Here is an 18,871-nt window from a genome sequence, read left to right on the forward strand (position 1 = left end):
TGTGTTCAGGAGAGGACTTTTATCAACCATGTGAAGTTTCAGACAGATCGGACATTGTGTGATTGAGTTATAAAGCCTTCCTGTTCCATGGCGAAGCGTTGAGGTTTGTCATGCCGCCACAGACACGCCCCTCGGCGAAAACTCTAGATCTTCACAATATATCATCGCTAGAGCTTTCAGATAACACAACCTAATTTTGGTGCTGATACAATAAAATTTGTGGGAGGAGTTTTTTACTCAGTAAATCATGTCATTTCCTGTGGCCAGCAGGTGGCGCTATAACTGTATCTGGATATCGGCATGTAAACGTGTTCAGGTCAGGACTGCTATTAAACGTGTGAATTTTGAGGCAGATCGGATAATGCATGGTTGAGTTATAACGACTTCCTGTTTTGTGGCGAATCGTCAAAGTTTGCGAGGCCGCCACGGACACGCCCATCGACGAAAACTCTAAAGCTTCGCAATTTAACATCGCCAAGGCCTTTAGATGACAAAACCCAATTTTGATGTCGATCGGATAAAATCCCTAGGAGGAGTTCGTTAAAATACGACGCCTGGAAATGGCAAAAATGGCACTTTTTCGCCGCAGGAAGTCAAAAATATCCGACTTCCTGTTGGGTTTGAGATATGGCTCCAAGAGACTTTTTCGTATGTTTTGGTGTGTTTGAGGTGTGTGCCAATTTTCGTGCGTGTGTGTGATTCGTGGATCGGGGGCTCGTCCGTTTAATTTTTCTAGGTGGCGCTGTCGAGTCATTTTGCCACGCCCACTTCCGAAGCCCATAATAAACGTAAATTTTCGCCACTTCTGAGGCGTGTGCAAAGTTGCGTGAGTTTTCGGGCATGTTTAGCCCCTCTAAATCGCGATTCATTGGAGAGAAGAATAATAATAATAATAATAATAATAATAAACGGAGCAATTCCAATAGGGCCTACGCACCGTTTCGGTGCTCGGTCCCTAATAATAAAAAACGGAGCAATTCCAATAGGGCCTACGCACCGTTTCGGTGCTCGGTCCCTAATAAACGGAGCAATTCCAATAGGGCCTACGCACCGTTTCGGTGCTCGGTCCCTAATAATAAACGGAGCAATTCCAATAGGGCCTACGCACCGTTTCGGTGCTCGGTCCCTAATAAACGGAGCAATTCCAATAGGGCCTTGCACCGTTCGGTGCTCGGTCCCTAATAATGGTCATGTCTCACCTGTGAAGGTAACTTAGCAAGATAACATAACATTTTTTAACAAGTTATCTCTGTCATACTGTCCAGTATTTTCAAATGTAACGTTGATGATATGATTATTGTCTTTTATGCCTCATAAGTATGTCTCAGACACAGGCCCGGATTAAGAACTCAGGGGCCCCTGGGCACATTGTCTTGTAAGGCCCCCTACCTGGCGGCACCCCTATAGTTGAATTTAAAAAATATGAATAATATAATAATTTTTAAATAAAATGAATCTATAATTTGTTGCCCACATATTAAAATAAATGATATATAGTACATATGTATTTATAGTCTACAAAGATTTAAATTATTTTTCAAAGCATTGAATAAAAATACTAATAAAACTATATATATATATATATATATATATATATATATATATATATATATATATATATATATATATATATATATATATATATATATATATATATAATTATTTTTTTAAGGGTACTTAAAAAAATTACTGTTTTAATCACAGTTTAACCATTTGAAATAAAACCAATGGCAATCTATCATAAAAAAAAATTACACCTTATAAACCATGGTTAATTTTCATAATATCTAAAAGAAGTCATTTGAAGAATTAGTTATAGAGAATGTGAGATAAAAAAAAAAGTTGATGAATAACATTCACACAAGTGTTCTCTGCAGATTTATTGCGATGAAAATGACAAAATTATTCATCTCACTCAGACACAGTTACATAATGATATAGCAGAGCCATTTTGTTAAATCACTGTGCATGTATTTCTGCATGCTGTGCAATTCAAACTGACATGACTAACTACAAACTTAGTGGCAATGCATATTTTCCCCCTCAGCTGCTTAAGAACAACCCTCAGTTGAAGGTGTTATATGCTAGCAGATAGCCATCATTATACATGTACAGCTTCCTGTCAACAGGATTGTAGTTCAGGTTGGCTATTCCAGCAGAAACCTTCTCAAAAGGCAAAGAAAGAGAGTTTATCTCTTGACCAGTGGTTGTATCAAAAGCATAAAACACTTCCTCTTGATAAGTATTAACAAAACGTGTTGCATAAAGGACTCCACACACCATAAACGTGCTGCTGACTGACCTCTTAAAGAGATGCGTCTTAAATGTGTGTGTGATATTGAGCTCCACCGGGTCTAAGCGACTCAACACGATGTTCCCATGATTCTCCATGGTGGCGTAAATCACCCACACTGCATCTCTGTCAGCCTCCAGGTCGATGTCTGTCCAATCACGACAGCTGTAGTAGCAGAACGGGAACGTGTTTTCGATGCCGGCATCATCCAGTTTCATACGCTTGGTTTTCTGAGTTGTAATATTGAAGCTGCAGATTTCAGCTTTGCCATAGCATTGGTAAAACACAGTATTGTCATACAGTATAGTGCCAGAACCCTGAACAGCATTGGTATGACTGTACGATGATGCAACATATTCATCTTTGTAGTTCTTGCTGCCCATGAAATCTTCATACGAGTTGTACATTCTGAATGTGTTTCCATACTTGTGTCCACTAACCAAACAGTGTTCCCAATAACGCTCCTTACTGTTGGGTTTGGCATCTCTACCCCAGGCTCCTGAAATATACGACTTGCTGATGGAATTGAGCTTGGTGACAACTGGAGAACTTATTCTGGACATGATACGCTGATGACAAGTACCTGTAAGCGGATTGTTCACGTTTAAGGTAAACAAATTATACAATTTATTATATTATAACAAAGTACAGTCCAATGAGGCATGGTCATGTAGAGTCATGTACTTACTTCTGAAATCTTCGGGTATAGTTTTACAGCTCTGCACTCTGTTGTTGAGGTCACGGAGCCTCTTTTGCATCGTCTCTAGATTGAAGACATTGCTTTTGTACATGTTTTGGACGTCCTTCCTTGCCTTGGTCAGCTGAGAGGAACAATGATGATATAAAAATCAGCATGTCTTTGAATCCAGGGTAATGAATTGTTTGAGGCAAATCTTTGTTGAACTTTAATGATGGGTAAACCATTATAATAAGATGTTTTCAGATACTTTTGGATTTTTGGATGCAATGCTTACTAAATGTGGGCTTTGTAAAGCAGTAGTTTTAATAAATAATTACTTAAATCTCACTGTTTCTTGCACTAAATTGTAATAATTGTCATCAATTTCAATTGAGCACTTCAAAACAAAACAAAAAAAGCTCTTTTTTTAATCCCTACCTAGCTTGTATTATCCTGATAAAATCAGAAACTTTGTATTAGTAGCACTTGATGTGAGTTTTTCCAATTTATGATGAATCATTTGACACTAAGTTGAAACTTAGTTAATAAGCAGCAGATTCGATGTTTATATGAGCTAAACATAAAAATTATGAATGAATTGGTCCCCAAGTTAAAATATGAGCAAAACTTTAAAAGTCCCATGAAAATAAAATAAAGTCTTTTCCATGTTAGTCTAAGGAAGACTAACTGTCAGCTCACAGCAACAAGGTCGCTGGTTTGAGCCTCGGCTGGGTCATTTGCATTTCTGTGTGTAGTTTGCATGTTCTCCCTGCATTAGCGTGAGTTTGCTCCGGTGTCCTCCACAGTCTAAAGACATGCAGTACAGGTGAATTGGGTATGCTAAATTGTCTGTAGTGCACGAGTGTGTATGGATGTTTCCCAGAGATGGGTTGCGGCTGGAAAGGCATCTGCTGCGTAAAACATGTGTTTGATAAGTTGGTGGTTCATTCCGCTGTGACCCCGGATTAATAAAGGGACTAAGCCGAAAAGAAAATGAATGAATGAATGAGATGTTGTTCTAAAGTATTGTTAGTTTCTATACTGTAAAAAAATTATATAAACTTTTAGTCATGACAGCCTATGTTTTTAGTTCATTGCAACTTATTTAACTAATTTAATACTGTTCTAGCCTAATTTTATACATTATGCAAGCTGTTTTAACTCAGTTTACCATAACATAAGTTCAATGGACTCATAAGGTTAATTTGATGTAGCTCAAAAATTTAGGGGAACCAGGATTTGTTTTTTTTTTTTTTTTTTTTTTTTTGTATAGTATAAGCTAGTGCGCTCCAAAAACAGTGACAAAATTAGCATTTAGAAGATTTAAAATTATATAAGCATGAAAGGCTTGTACTTTGTCACTTTCGTCTAAATGGATCAATGTTTTTTTTTTTTTCACGTTACCACATACTTCAGTTTCTCATCAAATCTTGACCAATCAAATAGTTTCTTATACCTGACCTACCCTGCCCGTTCAAGGCGCTTCTCATTTGATGTGCTTGAGCTCAGTCGCTTGCACTGGCAGATCTGTTTTAAAACGAAATGCTTTTGGCTGTTTTATAAAAAGGAGAGAAGCTGCACAATGTCCCAGCATCTCTTCATGTTTCGGTAAAGATTACGTCAAAACAGAAGAAAAATGCACATTTCAAAGCCCTTCACAGGACCTTAAAATTAAAAGCATTTCCATAGCAACTACCAATGTGTAAATTTAGTCTAAAAATTAAATGACTAAAACAGAAAACTGAACAAAAAATACAATACAACAGGACTAAAATATTAAAAAATAAAAAATAAAAAAAATAAATAGAACTTTAGATGGAAAAACTAAACTTAAATATTTTTAAAATTAATTGACTTTTAAATTAAATATAATATATATATATATATTTATATATATATATATATATATATATATATATATATATATATATATATATATGTATATAAATATATATATATATATATATATATATATATATATATATATATATTTGTATAAATATATATATAAATATATATATATAAATATATTTGTGTAAATATATTTTTGAGAATTTTTTTATGTAGTTGTGTGTTTGTGTGTGTGTTTGAATTAAATAAAAAAAATACATTTGAAAACCAATTTCTGGTTTTCGGTAATACCTCCACGGTTAAGGAAATTACTTTTTAAAGTTGTAGGGGTATAGGTGTTCTCTTCACTACTGATTTACTAGTTTTAGTACTAAAATACTCTTATGGTGCGATTACACTAGAAGCGGATGAAGCGGATGAAGCGTCCAGCGTGAGTGATTTATATGTAAAGTCAATGCAAAAACAAAAATAGACATCCTGTGGCGCGATTTGCACAAATGAAGCAGTGCAATTGAGCATTTTGTGCATTTGACGCACAAATCGCACGATTCACTCAGTTGGAAAATCTGAACTTTAGCAGAAATATGTGCCACGTTAACCAATAAGGAGCTTGCTTTTGTAGAGGCGTGATTATGATGTAGTGACTGCGGTTTGTGTCCCTAAGGGGAAATCTTCCTGTCAACACTGGACAACAGCTCATCGAACTGGTCTTGGCTCAGTCTGAAATCCTGCTGAAAGCTGCCATCACCTAAGTTCAGTTTCTGAAGGAGTTGATGAACTCACAGAGCTAGGTGCACCTCTGGAAGGATTTCCTGAAAGCACAGTTATCTCAATAAAATCAATGTAAACCTTTTAGCAACGAAGCTAGAGTGACCGGGCAGACAGAAGCCTTGCCCATGGTGCGAATCTATTGTCTACTTTAAAGTGAAATTCATGTGTGAATGACGCAAATTTGATATGCAATGAGGTGAGTAACCTCAAAATGTTCACATGTCTATTTAAGCTCGAAAAGGGCATGCCACGTCAGGTGTGAACACAGCGTGAGAGAGTAAAAATTTAGTACTAACATGCACATTGTTTGTAAGATATTCTCCTAATTTGTCAAGTTATGAGCTACTTTTAGCCTTAGGATGTTACTATTTTGTCCCCAGTCACTATTTTGATAAAGATTTCTTGTACCTCCTTGAGAAGGTCATTAGTGGTTTTGCTGGGGTTTTTCTTGTGCACTTCAGTGGCAGTATTGTAGATCTCCTCCAGCTCCAATATCAGCTCCTGCAGGTGAAGGCTTTTGTATAGGTCATTCCTGTTAGCAAAATCAGAGCGTTTCTGCCGGCTTTTAATGTTCTTTAGAGTGAGCTTCATCTTTGGCAGCTCCACATCTCTGATCTGAAAAGTACAACCCTCGATTATTGATGTTATTTTGCTTCAGGAATGCACAGAAGAGAATTGAAAGGATCTTACTCTTTTCTGGAACTCTGTAAGGTTTTCCTCGCAGGTCTGAAGTTGCTTCATGGCTTTTTCAAACCTCACAGCAGGAAAAGCCCAAATGGAGCTGCTTAACTTGCACACGCAGGAATCATTCTTCTGTTCACCTGGAATCTTTTGAGACTCCACAGACAACTGAGAAAGCATAAATACAGTCTTTACACTCTTTGTTTTTAGGTTACACGTTATTTTACAGTGGTTTTGGTACGGCTGTAAAAAGCAATTAGCTGACCATACTTAAAGTCAGTAAACCCATTGGGCCCTATCATACATTTGGCACAATAAGCCACAAGACATGTTTGGCGTGAATTGTTGCTATTTTCAGACCAGCGCAACCCTTATTTTCACATTTTGTGCAACATTGTTTAAATAGCAAATCCATTTGTGCCACTTTGTGGACACATGGGTGTGTGGAATAGACCCTGCCATTGACTAACCAAAAGCTAGTCTAAAGTCCTCATTCATCTTGTTGTCTACAAATAACGACATATTCTCCGACTTTGGTCTTTTGAATCTATTACTTGTTCTCAGGTAACATGTTTTGGCTAAGCGCAAAGATGAGTAAATATATTAATTAATGTAACATATTACTGATTCTGCACATTTGACTGGTTGCTTGCATTTATTTCCTATATTGTATAAGCTTATTGTATGTTATAGCTTTACAATGGCCATTATTGATTATTAAAACTGATATTCAGCAAATGAGAGGATGTTTTGTATTTTTTATGAAAATAAATGGAGGCAGTTATGTTATAGGCTTTGTTTTGTAAATACACATACGCTGAGGATGACAGTCATAAAATATGCAGCTACAAGGTGCCTCAACATAGTCTGTTAAGTTGCTATTATCAAAAGAAAAATTGACAGTTCCTTATATCATGTTTTGATATGTTTTGAAAGTGAAACAGCATGGGTGATGTGAATGAGGTTATAAAGTACAATGTTCCCTTTGAAAATTTACCTGGCGTGTCATCTGGAATTTGTTTTCCATAACAAACTTGCAAAGTCTAAACTTACAAGGAAAGGATGCAAGATTGAACTTTGTTTAGGCTACTTAATATTGAGGAAAAAGCCCCAATCAGGTGGCGTAAATGTTGGCAGCCACACATCTGTTTTCAGATGTCTCCGTTTTCCCCCCATCCACACTAATATGGAGCAGCAGTGGTTTAAAATGACAACGGCTTCTTTAGCGTTTCCAAAACCCTCCGCTTTTGATGCTCAAAAAGCACAGTGGCTTAACCGTAGCAAAACTTTAAAACTAAAATTCATTAGTGTAAGCTGGGCCTTAGACTTAGCACCTAGATAGTTAAAAAAGAGCCCTTTGTCTTGCTTACTGTATTTACAAAAATGAAGTCAACTTAACAGTTCTAAGTTACAACACGTTTACTCGCTTTCTTTAAGTAATTTCAACTTGTCGCTTTAAAAACAAATGGGTTTAACAATCAAGTTTACTCACTTGATTTTTAAGTAAAATGGCTGAAAGCTTTTGGCAGTGTACATATACAACATTTATTGCATGAATGGCATTTTCTTGTTGACCTTTTTATTAAAATGAATATAATGAATGTTCAATAACTTTATTATTTTAGAGTTATTAATGTGATAATTTTTTTTAATATAAATTATAGTAGGGCGAGGCAGTGGCGCAGTAGGTAGTGCTGTCGCCTCACAGCAAGAAGGTCGCTGGTTTGAACCTCGGCTCAGTTAGCGTTTCTGTGTGGAGTTTGCATGTTCTCCCTGCCTTCGAGTGGGTTTCCTCCGGTTGCTCCGGTTTCCCCCACAGTCCAAAGACATGCGGTAAAGGTGAATTGGGTAGGCTAAATTGTCTGTAGTATGTGAATGTGTGTGTGGATGTTTTTCCAGAGATGGGTTGCGGCTGGAAGGGCATCCGCTTTGTAAAAACTTGCTGGATAAGTTGGCGGTTCATTCCGCTGTGGCGACCCCGGATTAATAAAGGGACTAAGCTGACAAGAAAATGAATGAATAAATTAAATTATAGTATATTATTATTAAATAATGTATTATATTAAACTCAATAAAATATATCAGACATTATTATTTAACAATATATTGTTTCAAACTAAAATTTAATTTATTATTATTATTATTATTATTGGTGATAGTGAGTCAAATGACATTTATTATATAACCACATTATGTACAGATAAGCTAAACTGAATAAATATAGAAAATACAAATAATTTATAACTTAACATAAATATTGTATAAATATTTTATAATAAATCTCTTAAAATTTTGCATTACATTAAACTCCATAAGAAATAAATCCACAAAATATCTTATATAACAATAGCTTTCTTTAAACTGTAGGGGAAAAAATGCCAGTACATCACTTTGTTATACGGCAAGCAAATAAACATACAGTAAATATGTGCAGTCATATACAGATTAATTATTTCCACATTTAACGTGTGACTATTTTTATTTCATAACAAAAACAACTCTTAGTTAAAGACATTATTGAAATCTAAAAAGATGAGACTTACTGTGACTGTGAGGAGCAGCAGGAAAGACAGCATGATGAGAAAATGACACCCAAAACACTAAAGGCTCTTCTTTAAACAACAGAGAGACATTTGGATGTTGCAAACACCTCCTAAAGAATTACAAAAAAAACTTTAGACTGTGCAAAATAATTTCATTTCACAACATTTCTGCAGTTTCATTGTGGAACGAAATATATGATTACCAGTATTGCAAGATAAAATGCAAATTCATGATTATACAAAGCTTTTTTTGTTGTTCATTTTATACAGTTTTTCTTTATTTATGAACTCATCAAAGGTGTGCAGAGAGATAAGACGATTACAACAGATCTTACCTCTGCTTCACCCGGTGAAATGAAGAAGTGTTGATTTCACCATCATGATACAGCTTTAAAACTCTGCTGCTGCCAAACAAAGTTTATTCTGAGGTTAGAAGAGCTTCTTTCTGCCGTCAGACATGAGTCCCAATCAGATTTTCATTCTGTTGATCATCATTCCTCCTGCTTTCTTTCAGGTAAGGAAAAACACTTCATGCGCCTTTTTAACATTTTGAATTGTTCAAAAATCATCTCCAGCTGTTTGCTTTTTTCACATTTCATGTCATTTTATTTTGCTTTGAATTTGTCATCATAGTCAGCGAGGGGGAAAGACTGTGTGTGTGATCTAAAAAACTCAGAACCTGCTTTTCCTGACCACAAACTAACCAAAGTAGAGGCCACTGCCAAACAATGCATCAGGACCATCACTTCAGAGAAGGTACTGGTACATTCTGACACATTTTGACAAAAAAAAATAATAAAAATGAAAAAAAAAATAAAAATCATGTCATTATTTTTTTTTTTTTAAAGCATAGTTTAGTAAAGAAATGTAACTCTACAATGCTTTAAGGTGCCCAAAATAATTATTTACAGAATTTTCTGGGGGTTTTTTTGCAAGAATTTTTGCAATTGTTTTTTGGAAAGGTACATTAAAATAGTGTTGTATGTTTTGTGTTCGGGTCATTTTGAACCTGGGTATGTTTGGGTTACCTTAAGTACTCAATCCTTAATACTCAGTGTGAAGTTATCTATGAAGTTATATCAGTAACAATTACCTTTTATACCTTTTTTGGGCCATTTTCTCATATTTCACACATTTTGGGATTTTTTTGTGTCTTTACATTATTCAGCTACTGAAAACAGCATTACATTTTTTTTTCTTTAAATGAAATCTTACACTATCGGTCAAAAACTTTGGGGTCAGTACAATTTTTAAATGTTTTAAAATAAGCTTCTCCTGTTCACCAAGTCTGCATTTATTTAATCAAAAATACAGTACAAATTGTAAAATTGTGAAATGTTTTTGCACTATAAGAACTGTTCAAAAGTTGCTTATAATTTAATTTAATCATTTTTTTTTTGTTATTTTAAGGATTAATTTTCAGCTTCATTACTCCTGTCTTCAGAGTCAGATGATCCTTCAGAAATCACTCTAATATTAATTATTATTGTTATTATTATTATTATTATTATTATTATTATTATTATTATTATTATTGGTAATAGTAATAAAAGCAATAATAACTGTAGAAGTAATTCCATTTGAAACTACATACAATTAGAAAGCAGTTATTTAAAATTGTAATAAATATTTAACAATTTAACTTTTTTTCATTTAATAAATGCCGCCTTGATGAACAGAATAATTTTCTTTAAAGAAAAAAAGAAAAAACTGACCCCAAACTTTCGACCCGTAGTGTACTGTATTCATGCAAGCAAAATTACTCTATTTTGTTTAAAAAATAATAATAATTCTTAATATATATTGATGTTGCTTTTATGTAACTGATTTTTTAAAAAAAAATTATTATGTGGACTTTTTACATAAATACAAAGCTATTTAATGAGGTCAATGGTATGATAATTTTCAAATTATATGTTCTTATGATTCATATAATGGTAATAACATAATATAATGGTATTGAAATAATTTACTAAATATTTCTACCATACTTTTTGGTGTCATTCATGTAATTTCAAAGGAATTCACTTAAATTATACATAAATGCAGTAAAGTAAACATTTTGAACAGGTTTTTTATTCACACATTATTGAGAAGTTGCTTTCATGTACGGTTGCAGTAAAAAAAAAATCTGAAAATGCTGTCATTTACCTAACCTTCACTTGTCCCAAATCTTTATGATTTTCTTTCCTCTGCTGAACACAAAAAGAGTAAATTCTGAAGCTGGAATTCTTGACTTCCATTCATTTATTCAATTTCTTTTCGGCTTATAGTCCTTTTATTAATCTGGGGTCGCCACAGCGTAATGAACCGCCCACCTTGGCTTCCATATTATTATTTTTTTTTTCTTTTATGGAAGTCAATAATTAAAGGATTTCAGCTTCTTTTGTGCTCAACAGAAAGGTTTGGAACCACTTGAGGGTGAATAAATAGTGAGCAAATTGTCATTTTTTTGTGAACTCTTTAGGTTATTAAATATCAGACCCATATGTGAACTTTGATTGTCAAAATAGTACACAGATCTTATCTGTATCAATTTATTTCTCACATTGCAACTGTTATTTTGTAAAATAATAAAATGAAGAACAATTAAAATCATAACGTTACTCTATTTCCAGATGATGGAAATGGACATACTCGTTTTGGGTTTACAACAACGCATCACACAACTAGATGAAAATATGGCCAAGCTGGAAAATGAGGACAACAGCAAGCTGTACGGGGCTGTTTCTATGCGGATCATTGATTTGGAGATAGCCGAAATTCAGAATCTCCTCGACAAACTCAACGCCACCACCAAGGGATACAATCATCTCAGCATACAGACTGCAGATCAGGTGACAAAATAATGCTGACATTTAATCATTTTAGAATGTTTATTTAATTGCTAGATTTTTTTATCACCAGTAGGTACATATCAAGAGCATAGATTTGCTCTAGACATTAAGTACATACCGTACATCTCTATAGTGCATGCACAGAACAGCACAAATTCGCTCTTTAAAAAACATGAATAGGCTTTAAACACTTTATAATACAAATAAATATTAATGAAGCATGTCCCATGTCGGAAAAGTCCATTTACATGATTTTGAGCGCTAAGAAGGTATGAAAATAGAGAAATTTAGAGAGGCATGTGATGCAATTTAACAGTTTTTTCCTGATTATTGTTTTTCATAATCATGAAAGCCCAACTGAATATCGATTAATTGCACAGTCTTGGTTAATATTATCATGGTGGAGTCATAGCGAACTTGGCATTATTTTATTTTGAAGGTGATTAAATTATTGGTGGGGACATTTCAGTATTTGGTGGATATTGGCGGGGGCACCTCCGTCCATGCCAATTCACCTTGGTACAAATATACTACAAAATCTTGTAATCCATTTTTAATATATCTCAAATTTCATAGATTCAAAGCATCTGTATTTCATTATTTCGTCCTACATTAGGAACTGGGAATTTTCTTATTATAACTTGCAATTCTCAGATAATATGAGATATAAACTTGGATTAAAAAGTTTCAAATTTACATTTCATACTGTAATTTATTGGATGGCAGAAACATTCTATAAAATAAAATGAAAAGATGTTAAGAGAGAATGTTAAGCATTATAAATTATCAAGTGAGGCTATTATATAGTGTGACACATTGTGCTTTTTGAATGTTAGATACAGTTGAAGTCAGAATTATTAATCCTCCGTTTATCTTTTCCATAGTTTTTGTTTTAATGGAGAGAAGACTTTTTCAGCACATTTCTAAACATAATAGTTTTAATAACTCATTTCTAATAACTGATTTATTTTATCTTTGCCATGATGACATTGACAATAAATAATATTTTACTAGATATTTTTCATTCTATGCAGCTATAAGTGACATTTAAAGGCTTAACTAGGTTAATTAGTTTAATTAGCCAGGTTGGGGTAATCAGGCAAGTTATTGTGTAGCGATGGTTTGTTCTGTAGACTATCGAAAAAATATATAGCTTAAAGGGGCTAATAATTTTGACCTTAATATGGCTTTTTTATTTTATTTTTTTCAAAAATGAACAACTGCTTTTATTCTAGCCAAAATGAAACAAATAAGACTTTCTCCAGAAGAAAAAATGTTACCAGACATACTGTAAAAAAAAATTCCTCTGTGAATCATCATTTGGGAAATATAAAAAAAAAAATAAAAAGGGGCTAATAATTCTGACTTCAACTGTAAATCTTGGATCAAAGTGCTGTGACTGTCTGCTAAACGAAACAACTCTGAACTGCCTAAAAAGAGACTTCATCACTTTTCGTGATAATGATAAAGAATAACACTCTTTGATTAGTAATAAAAACATTTTACCTACCCAACCCCCACCCCTATACTAGACAAAGATAGGATTTATGATGAAAACAACCCTTAAAACAGTCATGGATCATCTAGGGCAGTACTAGACATAACATTCCTCTGTTGCCATCAGTCCGAATGTCTGACTATGTGAGATTGAAGATTAAGAACCTTTGAAATAATACAACATAGGCAGGGAAATTGAAAGGTGCTAGAGAGACCAGCAGGGGGCGCTCAACCTGCGGTTTGTGTGGGCACTAATGCCCTAGTATAGTGAAGAGGACACTATACTGTCAGTGAGCACCGTCTTTTAGATAAGACATTAAACCGAGGTCCTGACTCTCTGTGGTCATTAAAAAACCTATGGAACTTTTTATAAAGAGTAGGGGTGTAACCCTGGTGTCCTGGCCAAATTCCCTCTATCGGCTCTTAATGATCATGGCCTCCCAATCATCCTTATCCACAGAATTGGCTCTAACACCGTCTCTCCACTCCACCAATAGCTACTCTGTGTTGAGCGCACTGGCCCCGTTGTCCTGTGGCTGCAGTCACACTGGTGGTGGTCTGGAGAGACCCTCCTCATGATTGTCAAACGCTTTGGGTGTATGCCCATACACAATAAATGCGCTATGTAATACACATTACATTACCTTACCAAGTGTACTTTTTCTTTAAGCTTGAAGATATGAAGGACACAATGGAAGACCTGGAGAAGTTTGACAACATGCAGGTAGTAAAGAAAGATCGAGAGAACCAGCGCTATAAGAAACAACTGGAAGAATGCAAAGATGAGCTCGAGGCCACGTTACCACCTCCTACAGTTCTTCCAGGTACGTTAAAAACCTTGAGTCCCTAAATTAAAGCTTCTACAAAGGAAATACTTCAATCTTGGATTTCTTGTTATTTTTGTAGGCCGCTGCGGTCTGGGTCGTTTGGTCAAAGTAGCGGGACCTAGAACGTATTCGCTCACGGTATACAGCACCTCGTATACTTATGGTGCTTGGGGTCGAGATGTAAATCCTGCTCCTGGAGATGAGAACAAATACTGGCTGGTGGTGCTGTACACTAGTAATGTATACGGCAACTTCATCCGGCAGTACAGTACCTTGAGTACCTTTTTATTAAATATAGGTCCTATAGATACTTACATAGCAGGCTCAAATCCTACAACAAATACAATTCAGGGTCCAAACATGGTCATGTATGCCAACGCGCTCTACTATAACTGCTACAACTCATACTCTGTCTGTCAGTTCAACATGACAACTAAATCTGTCAACACTGTAGCTTTACCCAGTGATACAGGTTATAGCAGCAAGTTTCCATTCGCACACCTTGGCCATACATATGGTTATACAGACATGGATTTTGTCACAGAAGAATCAGGCGTCTATGTTATATACGCAACCACAAGCAACTTTGGAAATGTGGTGATTAGTAAAGTTGAGACTAGTACCCCGCCTGTTTTGGGCCAAACTTGGTCCACTTCTCTTCACAAAAGGACCGTCACAAACACTTTCATGGTGTGCGGTGTGCTTTATGCGACTCGATACCTGGATAAAGAAACAGAAGAGATCTTTTACTCCTATGACACTAAAACCAACAAAGAGCGCTATGATTTGAGAATTCACATTAAGAAGATGCAGGCTAATATCCAGTTTCTAAACTATGACCCTAGAGATCATTTGCTGTATGCATACAGCGATGCCTACATTGTGACTTACGAGCTCGTCTTTCAGTAATGAACTGGATTTGGGACATGCTAGTATGGCTACATATCATTTCATATTCAGGAAAATTATGCAATAATACAGTTGAATATAATGATTGAATTAAGATGCTACTGCAAGGCTGATGTTGCCATTTCTAAACAAACAAACACCTAAGTTATAGGCATTTTCCATCAAAAATTTACTTTTTGAGTCAAAAAAAACATTTACAGGCAAGACACTATTAATTTTGAGGTGTCATGAAGTGAGCGTTTGGAGCCAAATCATTCCAAAAAACAATATATTTACAAACTATAATACATACATCCACAACACAATCCGCATTTATAAAATCCAATTTGCAACTTCAAAACGCATTTCAAAATTACACAAATCCAATTGGTAAATTCAAAACGCGATTCATAAATACACAAATCCAATTCGTAAATTCAAAACGCGATTCATAAATACACAAATCCAATTCGTAAATTCAAAACGTGATTTATAAATACACAAATCCAATTCGTAAATTCAAAACGAGATTCATGAATACACAAATCCAATTCGTAAATTCAAATAGCGATTCATAAATACACAAATCCAATTGGTAAATTCAAAACGCGATTCATAAATACACAAATCCAATTGGTAAATTTAAAACACGATTCATAAAATACACAAATACAATTCATAAACTCAAATAGCGATTCATAAATACACAAATCCAATTCATATATTCAAAACGCGATATATAAATGCACAAATCCAATTGGTAAATTCAAAATGAGATTCATAAATACACAAATCCAATTTGTAAATTCAAAACGTGATTCATAAATACACAAATCCAATTCATAAATTCAAATAGTGATTCATAAATGCACAAATCAAATTCATAAATTCAAAACACGATTTATAAATACACAAATCAAATTCGTAAATTCAAAACACGATTCATAAATACACAAATCCAATTAATAAATTCAAAACGCGATTTATAAATACACAAATCCAATTGGTAAATTCAAAACGTGATTCATAAATACACAAATCCAAATCATAAATTCAAATAGTGATTCATAAATACACAAATCAAATTCATAAATTCAAAACGCGATTTATAAATACACAAATCAAATTCGTAAATTCAAAACACGATTCATAAATACACAAATCCAATTCGTAAATTCAAAACGCGATTCATAAATACACAAATCCAATTCGTAAATTCAAAACGTGATTCATAAATACACAAATCCAATTCGTAAATTCAAATAGCGATTCATAATTTCACAAATCCAATTTGTATATTCAAAACGGGATTCATAAATACACAAATCCAATTCATAAATTCAAAACACGATTTATAAATACACAAATCCAATTCGTAAATTCAAAACGTGATTCATAAATACACAAATCCAATTTGTAAATTCAAAACGTGATTCATAAATACACAAATCCAGTTTGTAAATTCAAAACGCGATTCATAAATGCACAAATCCAATTTGTAAATTCAAAACGCGATTCATAAATACACAAATCCAATTCGTAAATTCAAAACGATTTGAAGAATATTTTTAAAAGTGATCTGGCTCCATAAATTTGTCAGCAAAAAACTGATCAATTACATTTTTACCTTTAATCCACAGTCTCAGCAACCGGTCCTGATGTTGTTTATAATGTTACATAAAGAATAATGTACATCTAGATCTTGCAAAATAAAGCCTGACATTGTTGTAGAAGTCTGAAGAGCTTTATTCTGTGGACACAAGGGCATTGACGTACATTATCACGCTTTATTACACAACTACTTTCCACAAATAAAACGATTAGACACAAAACATTGATCTGATCGTAATTATTTAGTTACTCTTTAATTAAACCTTAAGCTTGCAGAAAGCACGGCTGAGCATGTGTTATTAGATTTAGCAGTTGTTATCAGGTAATGACATCCCATATCTTTTAATGTCTTGATTGACCAATCAGAATCAAGTATTAAAGAAAGCTGTGTAATAAATATTAATAAAATGAGTAAAAACAAGTTCTAAATAACGTTTAGTTTGTTGCAGAAATGTAGATTCACTGTATGTGAAATGAAATGTAGCCTATACAAGTTTGCTCACGTATCCATGGGTTTAATTGCTTAGCTTTGTTACATGATGTGAAAAAATGCACAAATGTATCGCAAAGTTTGCTTCTTGAAAAAATAAATAATATCATAAAAATGTCTGTGCTTGATTACTATTGCAGAAAAATGACATTATATGAAGTCAGACACTGTGGTAATACAGAATCATTCATTCATTCATTTTCCTTTGGCTTAGTACCTTATTTGTCAAGGGGTCGCCACAGAGGAATAAACCGCCATCTATTCCAGCTAGGCATAGGCCGGTGAATTCTGACAGTATGATAACCTTGGAAAAAAATATCACGGTTTCAAGGTTTAGCGGCATTGTAATTACTGCTCTAAAATATATTCTTTTTAAATGTCTGGGTAAAAAACTAAAACTTTGAACACAATACATTTATTTTAATAAACATTTCAAATATTTTGGAGCAGTAAACATGTCAGGCTAAATAATTCAAATGAATCACTGACTTCTGCTGTCTTCATTTGTTTCAAAAACAGTTTTCTTTACAATTTAAAACGGCATCTTTGGATATCTTTTTGATGGAAATATTTTTAATAAAAAAAAGTACATTAGAAAAATGTTACATATACCTTAGGAATGGTAGAGTAGAACATTTTTAAATCTTGACTTTTCCAAACCGTGGTATACCTTGAAAATAGTCATCATCCAGCATATGCTTTACGCAGTGAATGCCCTTCCAGCCGCAACCCAATACTGGGAAACACCCATACACACTCATTCACACACTCTCATACACTGCGGACAATTTAACCTACCCAATTCACCTGTACCGCATGTCTTTGGACTGTGGGGCATCCGCTGCGTAAAAACGTGCTTGATAAGTTGGCGGGTTCATTCTGCTGTGGCGACCCCAGATTAATAAAGGGACTAAGCTGACAAGAAAATGAATAAATGAATGTTTAGTCTGTACTTCTCAACATCAAAAGGCAGCCTTTACATAAATACACAGTCTTTGTTTTTGTTTACTCCACATAGTTCTGAGAGCTGAGAAGAACATTTAGATTTTTTCAGACACATCAAGGTAAGTGCCACACACACACACACACACAGACACACACACAGACACACACACAGACACACACAGACACACACAGACACACACACACACAGACACACACACACACACACACACACACACACACACACACACACACACACACACACTTTAATTTGCTGTTGTACTCCATATAAAATCCACAAATTAAGTTGTTTTTGCAGAGGCCTGTCTAAAGGGTTAATGGTGCCAACTCATGAGCAACATTAAAAATTAAAAAATGTTCCTCTTCCAAACAGGAAAAACCAACAATCAAAAAAAGATGATTATATGATGTCATGGCTTTGAAATAAAAAATGTGGTTATAATGGAAGTCAATGAGGCAAAAAGAGCCAAGAACATTAAATTAGAAAATCTTAAAAATAAAAATCTTCTGCTGCACAAAAAACAAAAAAGGCAATGTTGTTTTCACATGTCCAAGACTGATTAAACCTTTTAAAAAATCCAGTTCACAATTACTTTTTATATAGAAAATTAGTGTGTTTTTTCAGTAAACCCGTGACATCATTTATGAATTTGTCAATTAAAGAGTTAAAATCCTGTAATTTTCTAAATAATTTAGTAGTTTAGATCTGGACTAAGGCTGATTAAGAGATTTATGCAAAAAAAAAAAAATCTGATGCATTTTACAGCAGTTTAGAGGATTCTTTCATCAGTTACATAACAAAAGGGTAGTAAATGTGACCAGTGCACGAGGCTTAAGTTCTGCTTAAACACAATTTAACTCAAAATTGTTTTCATGACGATTATGCCTTAAATTGAAGTCTTCTCAGACTTCTGTGCTAGACTTTCTGTGCTTTCCATTT

At 34.2% G+C, this 18,871-nt stretch overlaps 2 protein-coding genes across 3 annotated transcripts; one reads left to right on the forward strand and one right to left on the reverse strand.

Annotated features, from left to right (window-relative positions):
* Positions 1-1,865: 1,865 nt before the first annotated feature.
* Positions 1,866-9,167, reverse strand: si:ch211-194m7.8. Of its 2 annotated transcripts, none has more exons than XM_087311961.1 (5): positions 8,819-9,167; positions 6,285-6,443; positions 6,003-6,209; positions 2,982-3,114; positions 1,866-2,876 (listed from the first exon to the last, which is right to left on the reverse strand). In XM_087311961.1, the coding sequence occupies exons 1-5, from the start codon at positions 8,849-8,851 to the stop codon at positions 2,065-2,067; spliced, it is 1,344 nt and encodes a 447-aa protein (XP_087168087.1). In that variant the 5' UTR covers positions 8,852-9,167; the 3' UTR covers positions 1,866-2,064. The 2 variants fall into 2 exon arrangements, with proteins under 2 accessions (XP_087168087.1, XP_087168088.1); XM_087311962.1 differs by lacking the exon at positions 8,819-9,167 and adding an exon at positions 7,982-8,302 and having other exon boundaries at positions 6,285-7,794.
* On the forward strand, positions 9,109-17,083 carry si:ch211-194m7.5. The gene is made up of 5 exons (XM_087311959.1): positions 9,109-9,332; positions 9,452-9,574; positions 11,437-11,655; positions 13,823-13,976; positions 14,059-17,083. The coding sequence occupies exons 1-5, from the start codon at positions 9,276-9,278 to the stop codon at positions 14,886-14,888; spliced, it is 1,383 nt and encodes a 460-aa protein (XP_087168085.1). The 5' UTR covers positions 9,109-9,275; the 3' UTR covers positions 14,889-17,083.
* The last annotated feature ends 1,788 nt before the right edge of the window (positions 17,084-18,871 follow it).

The sequence above is a fragment of the Danio rerio genome, chromosome 25 (assembly GCF_052040795.2).
Source record: "Danio rerio strain M-AB ecotype USA chromosome 25, GRCz13ab, whole genome shotgun sequence".
NCBI lineage: Eukaryota > Metazoa > Chordata > Actinopteri > Cypriniformes > Danionidae > Danio > Danio rerio.

Excerpts from the sequence above, each read along its gene's own strand:
- si:ch211-194m7.8 (XM_087311961.1), bottom strand. The coding sequence starts at position 8,851 with ATGCTGTCTTTCCTGCTGCTCCTCACAGTCACA. Across the intron at positions 3,115-6,002 it reads CTAATGACCTTCTCAAGGAG|CTGACCAAGGCAAGGAAGGA; the intron begins GTACAAGAAATC and ends TGTTCCTCTCAG. Across the intron at positions 2,877-2,981 it reads TATACCCGAAGATTTCAGAA|GTACTTGTCATCAGCGTATC; the intron begins GTAAGTACATGA and ends ATCCGCTTACAG.
- si:ch211-194m7.5 (XM_087311959.1), top strand. The coding sequence starts at position 9,276 with ATGAGTCCCAATCAGATTTTCATTCTGTTGATCATCATTCCTCCTGCT. Across the intron at positions 11,656-13,822 it reads GCATACAGACTGCAGATCAG|CTTGAAGATATGAAGGACAC; the intron begins GTGACAAAATAA and ends TTTTTCTTTAAG. Across the intron at positions 13,977-14,058 it reads ACCTCCTACAGTTCTTCCAG|GCCGCTGCGGTCTGGGTCGT; the intron begins GTACGTTAAAAA and ends TTATTTTTGTAG.